General features: G+C 42.6%; 1 protein-coding gene across 1 annotated transcript; it reads left to right on the top strand.

Moving 5' to 3' along the window:
* The first annotated feature begins 542 nt into the window (after positions 1 to 542).
* On the top strand, positions 543 to 4,940 carry LOC104953007 (poly [ADP-ribose] polymerase 14-like). Its single transcript, XM_010779926.1, has 5 exons — positions 543 to 555; positions 1,539 to 1,769; positions 3,730 to 3,951; positions 4,354 to 4,453; positions 4,759 to 4,940. Exons 2-5 carry the CDS (start codon positions 1,572 to 1,574, stop codon positions 4,923 to 4,925), a joined length of 687 nt encoding a protein of 228 aa, XP_010778228.1. The 5' UTR covers positions 543 to 555; positions 1,539 to 1,571; the 3' UTR covers positions 4,926 to 4,940.
* Positions 4,941 to 5,853: the final 913 nt, after the last annotated feature.

Here is a 5,853-nt window from a genome sequence, read left to right as displayed (position 1 = left end):
ATCCGGAAGCTGACCGAGCAGACCCAGAGCAGCAGTCGAGAGGAGCCGAGTGCATCCGCGAAGCATACAAAATGGCGACGTCAGCGTTCCCGTTGGCCGGCAAATCTAAATCTCTTCGGTCACAATAATTTCCCTTTAGCACAATACCGCTTCAGTTGCGCCACTTATGTGACAGAGAAGAAAAGTATGTGACAGACAAGAATAGTAAATTCTAATGTCTAACACTTAATGTGGAGAAAGAGATGTCCTGTATGGGTTGATTGTGCGTTGATCTGTTGGTAATGTCTCGGGGTTCCGGTGGGCATGTAAACAAATGCATAATGCTGCGCTATACTTTGTGGCCTCACCCAGTTGCATAGCGACACTTATTGTTTAGGTGTCTTTTAATAAGCAGGTAGTCATGTCATTAGCTAGAACTAGCTAGATCTGATCAATATGGACATAAACGCGAGTGAAGTCTAATCTGACGGGAGAGAGAGATCAGCTGCTGCTGACGAGTCGACACAGCACTGCATGATCACATGCAGCGGTGAGCGGACAAAACACACACTTCAGGTTAGAATATCACACAAGCTATTTTAATTACCTCTGAAACTACCGTAACTAGTTATAGATATGTTTAGTTTTACTTTCGGGTCACTCATTACTGGATCCGCGAGCTGCTGGTATAATAGATTGCCCGATCGGGCAACCAGCAGGTGAGGCTTCATTGCCCGAGCTAAATACTAGATGGCCCCAGGCCATCGGGCAGCCCTTAATGTCGAGCCCTGAGGGGCCACACCACACCACAAGGATATGTCAATCTAAATAATTAATTTGGAGGGAGGGGTGAAGGTGGGTGAAGCATGCCATCTGTTATGCTGGTCCGGTTGGATGTGCTGAAGTCTGGGCAGAGGAAGACATAGGGTGGGGGTTCCCTCTCAGGCTAATTTCTGCTTGAGCTGATTACAGGCACCTCAGACTGTAGGTGGAATTAGATATTTAGAAAAGTATGCACTAGTTGAATAGGAAGGGATTAAAGGAGACGGATAGAGAGGATGCAGGGAAAGGGAGAGGGAGGGATGCTGGTATGTAGGGATAAAGGGATCAATGGGTGGAAGGGTGAAGGGTTGTGGGTGAGGATGAAGGGATGAGGAACGTGAGGAGTGAAGGGATTGATGTGGGAGGGTCGAAGGGATGTGAGTTGTGATGAAGTAATCGTGGATGGAGGGGTGAAGGGTTGTGTGTGAGGATGAAGGGATGAGGGGAGTGAGGGATGAAGGGATGTGGCTAAGGAGGACGTTAGAAAGGGAATAGATGGTTGGAATAGAGAGGAAGGGTGGGTGGAGAGAACGTCAGGATGTGTTAACTGTGTATAAGTATTCTTTAGAGGTGATCCCAAGTTAACCAATTAAGTTCATTTTGTCATCTTGCACTAACCTGTAATAAAAGTCTAGCTGAAATCAGTAAATATTTTACTGTATTTTTAAACTAATAAGGATAATAATAATGAACTTTTAGTCCAAAGTTTGTGAAGACGCTGTGGTTTTGGTCCACAGACTGACGTCATCATCAACACCATCTCAGCGGACATGAACCTGATCCAGGGAGCTGTGTCTAAAGCCATCCTGCAGGTGGCCGGGCCAGGCCTGCAGAGGGCGGTTCTGACTGAAGGGGGGGCGACGGTGCTGCCAGAGGGCGATGTCGTCATCACCGATGGCTTCAACCTCAACTGTCGGAAAGTCTTTCATACCGTTTGCCCTTGTTGGAACAACGGAGCGGGCCATGAGGTGAGGGATTATTTAAAAAGGAGCTCCAGAGAAACTGAATTTTAAATGAAGAAAGCTAAATGAACATGCAATGGAAACATTGTGTTTTAAGCATCATATACAGTACCTACTTTAGAGAACTGCAGCTGTAGTAAATGTAAGAGACACGATTAAGATAATTCTGTTTCAGCCTTCATTTAAAAGTCCCATTTTCATTTTTGAAAACCCTACAAACTAAAGACCCAGCTTTACAACGTATCATCTCTCAAAAGTATGTCACTTGATTTACTCAATATGTTTTGATAGGAAAGTCATTTAAAAAAACAAAACAATAATCTAATGCAATGTTTATTCAACATCTCGGCATCTAGTGTACACCATTGCCCATAAACCCACTGACTTTCACAGCTTAAACATCACCGTTTGACAGTGTTTTTTGGTTGAATTGGAAGTAGTTTGAACTCATTTATGTGTTGTTGTGAGGTTTTCAACTGCAGTCAGATAAATGTAGCGAAGTAAAAAGCACATTATTTCACTTTCAAATGAAGTCACATAGAAGTGGCAAGAGTTGGAGTACTCGAGTGGCACTTGGGTGCTGATTAGTTCACTGTTAAAATCATTTCAATATTTATGTTTAAGACCCATCCTTAATAAAGTCAAAGTAATTCAGTACAGTGATGGTTTAGTTAGGTCAGTGGAATGTTAAAGTATTTTCAGTTTCTTTTGGAACCACTAACTAAACTGAAATGGTGAAAGTGGGTCATTGTGTTCAATGTAGACCGCATTTATTTGTAAGGCAGCTCTTTTAAGGCAATCTTGCAACTAAACCCAACCTTGATAATAATAATAATAATAAGCCTTATATTTGTATAGCACCTTTCATACAATAATTGCAGCCCAAAGTGCTTCACAGCAGTTATATAGACAAATTAATGTAAAATACAGAATTACATTACATTACATTTAGCTGACGCTTTTATCCAAAGCGACTTACAATAAGTGCATTCGACCAAGAAGCTATGTTCAAATTTTGATAACTCGGCAGAAGCGTCAGGATAGAGGATCCAGGACACAGGACCACAGCAAAAGGATCAGCCACGAAAAGAAATTTGGGGGAGGCTGGGTTAATCGGAACATGAGAGTACACAGGTACAGACAGAGAGAAGGAAGAAGCAAGGTGTCCCCCGACAGTCCAACTAAAGCTAAACTAACGTGTATGCACTCCCTTAGGATAGGTTGAGGGAAAAGGGTAGCAAGTAAGAAACAGAGGTGGAGAGGCACACGCAGGGAACAAGGTCCCCGCTGGAACCTTAATTGGAATTGGTGAGAGAAGTTGCGTCGCTTTCTGGTTCAGGAGGGGACGTAAAGAGTGTATCTGCAGCAGCGGGCTGCAGCAGCGATGTTTGCAGTAAAGGACAGTTTGTTATCTAGGGTCACACCCAGATTCCTTGCAGTCTGAGTCGGGGAATCAACAGAGGTGCCAATGTTGATTGTCAGGTCAAGAGTGGGACAATCTTTTCCTGGAAGGAAAAGCAGTTCAGTCTTGTCAAGGTTGCGCTTGAGGTGATGAGCAGACACCCATTGAGAGATGTCCGCTAGACAAGCAGAGATGCGTGCGACGACCTGGGCCTCTGAGCGGGGAAAAGACTGAATGAATTGGGTGTCGTCATCGTAGCAGTGGTATGAAAAACCAGAATAAAAGCAATGCAGACAATAAAACTCAGACTTGGACTTGCACTTGGACTCAAGCACAGGTAATGATGACTTGGACTCGGACTCGACTCGGACTCGACTGGGACTCGACTCAGACTTGAACTCGGACTCGAGAATTTGTGACTTCACTACAACACTGGAAGTAGCATAAAATGGAAAGCACCTACAATGTTCACTTAAAAAGACAGTTGGCCGACTATCAATGTGCCCTAGTTGCTGGTAATATGGAGGGAAACGGACCAACATGTGTGTTGTCTTTTTGTGTCAGGAGTTGATAACCATCATCAGATATTGTCTGGAGGAGGCTGAGAAGACTCAGATGACATCGCTGTCTTTCCCCGCCATCGGCACAGGAAACCTGAGCTTCCCCAGAGACGTGGTGTCCAGAGTCCTGCTGCAGGAGATCCACTCGTTCAGCCGCAGACGATCCCCTCGCTATCTGAGAGCGGTGGCCATCGTCGTTCACCCGAGTGACAAGCAAACTGTGGATGTGAGTTCATTTCATCCTGTTATTACCTTTTAAATATTGTCAATGAAACATTTCTCACAGTAGAAAATGTCCAATGAGTTAAAATGCAGAGTTTGAAGATTATACATTCCTGCGCTTACCAGATCTCTGCTCTGGCTCCATTAGCAGCTAGTAACCACAATATCACAGACAAATGCTGGCAGCCAAGTTGCATTGTGGGTAATGGGGAGCATGATATGTGCAATAAAAAAAGATTATGGATCTGGTTCTGCTGCATTGATTTTTGATTTGTTTTTCTTTTTTTACTATCCATCAATGTCAAACAATTTTATTTCTTTAGTACAGCTTTAAACTGAACTTCCATACCCAAAGAGACATGTATGGAGTATTATTAACATCATCTACCATCATCCTGTTTGTCAGTGTTTCACCAGGGAGTTCAGTGGTCAGAGTGGTCAGAGAACCAAGTCACCCGTTAGGCCAGTCAGTCATCATCCAATCAGCCAATCACAGCCGTCCTCAGGTAAGAAGCTTCCAAAAACCTATTTGGAATTTCATAGCAACAAAGTCACACAGCAGTAATCTGTAAATAGAAAGTTGAGAATGTAAAGGGTAAAATGGAGTAAGTCTGTAACTATACAATGTTATTGATTTGATAAATTCCCAGATACTTTAATTTGAGAGACGGAAAGGTGACTTTAACGGATGTCTTGAGCCTCCAGTTCACCACGCTATTGTTGAACTCTAGTTTGGATCATATATACAATGGTAGGAATGAAGATTTTATAATACAAAAAAGCTAAGAAGAGATGTGTGTGTGTGTGTCAGCCTCCTTTGGTCAGGTGTCGTCCCCCTCCCTCGGTGTGTATCAGATGCAGATGGGTCAGCTCACACTGGAGGTGTCGTCTGGAGACATTACCAAGGAGGCCTGTGATGTCATCATCAACTCCTCCAATAAAGACTTTTCCCTTAAATCAGGTGACTCGTATTTCTAAAGATTTAAAATTCAATAAGGTATTGCCATATTAAGGCGAGACACGGCAGGCAAAAACATCGTTTTTCAAGCACTGGTCAATTTTGAGATTTTGTGCTATTTTGATTCTATAACATGTTTTCTTTCAGGCTTTTGGAAGGAAAACGTACAAAATACACATTTAAGTGTTTATTTGACTATAGTTTGTCTATTTGCGTCAGTAGATTTCTCCTAAATTCACCAAAAGTTAGCTTTCTAACGTAACATAAAGTACCGCGACCGCTGTGTGCACCATGTCAACAGAGATATCGTTAGAAAGCTGTGTCTCTCCTGCACAATCTCATCGGATCCAAATATGGTCATTTCCTTTGTATCAGCAACCAATCGGGAAAGCACAAAGGGATCTTAAACCAAGAAACGAAATCTCATTGGCTGGTGTCAATTTCAGACAACGTGATTCGTTCAGATGCGTCACGTGGTGTGCTAAAACACTTCCTGGTTAGCTTTCCGCTAGAAATGTAAATCTCAAAATGGCAAAAGAACGGCGAAAAAAAAGTTTACAGAGAAGACGACAACAATTGTCACTTGCACGAAGCAAGATTATACAAAAAACAAATGACCCCGAACATGAAATACCTTCACGGAGTGCGTCGAGGCGCAAGCTGTCATCCAAAGAACAGGAGGGTTTAGCTAGCGCCTCACTGCAATCTTTAAAGGTCGTTTTCTCAAAATGAGTTTTTTCTCCTACTCTGAGTTCAAAATTTCAACTTCAGTAGCACGTAGACACACCAAACCTTCCAGTTATATTCCTATCAATATTATGAAAGCTTTTACAGAAGGGTTTGTTCATATATCATTCATAGCCTGAATTATACAACATTGTATATCTAAAAACATGGCAAAAATTGATATTTTAGGGCTGTTGACAGTATTTTCTGATTTATGGAGTG

This window comes from Notothenia coriiceps, unplaced genomic scaffold (assembly GCF_000735185.1).
Source record: "Notothenia coriiceps isolate Sejong01 unplaced genomic scaffold, NC01 NC01_scaffold00020945, whole genome shotgun sequence".
Taxonomy (NCBI): domain Eukaryota; kingdom Metazoa; phylum Chordata; class Actinopteri; order Perciformes; family Nototheniidae; genus Notothenia; species Notothenia coriiceps.
This window is presented reverse-complemented; position numbering and strand designations above follow the sequence as displayed.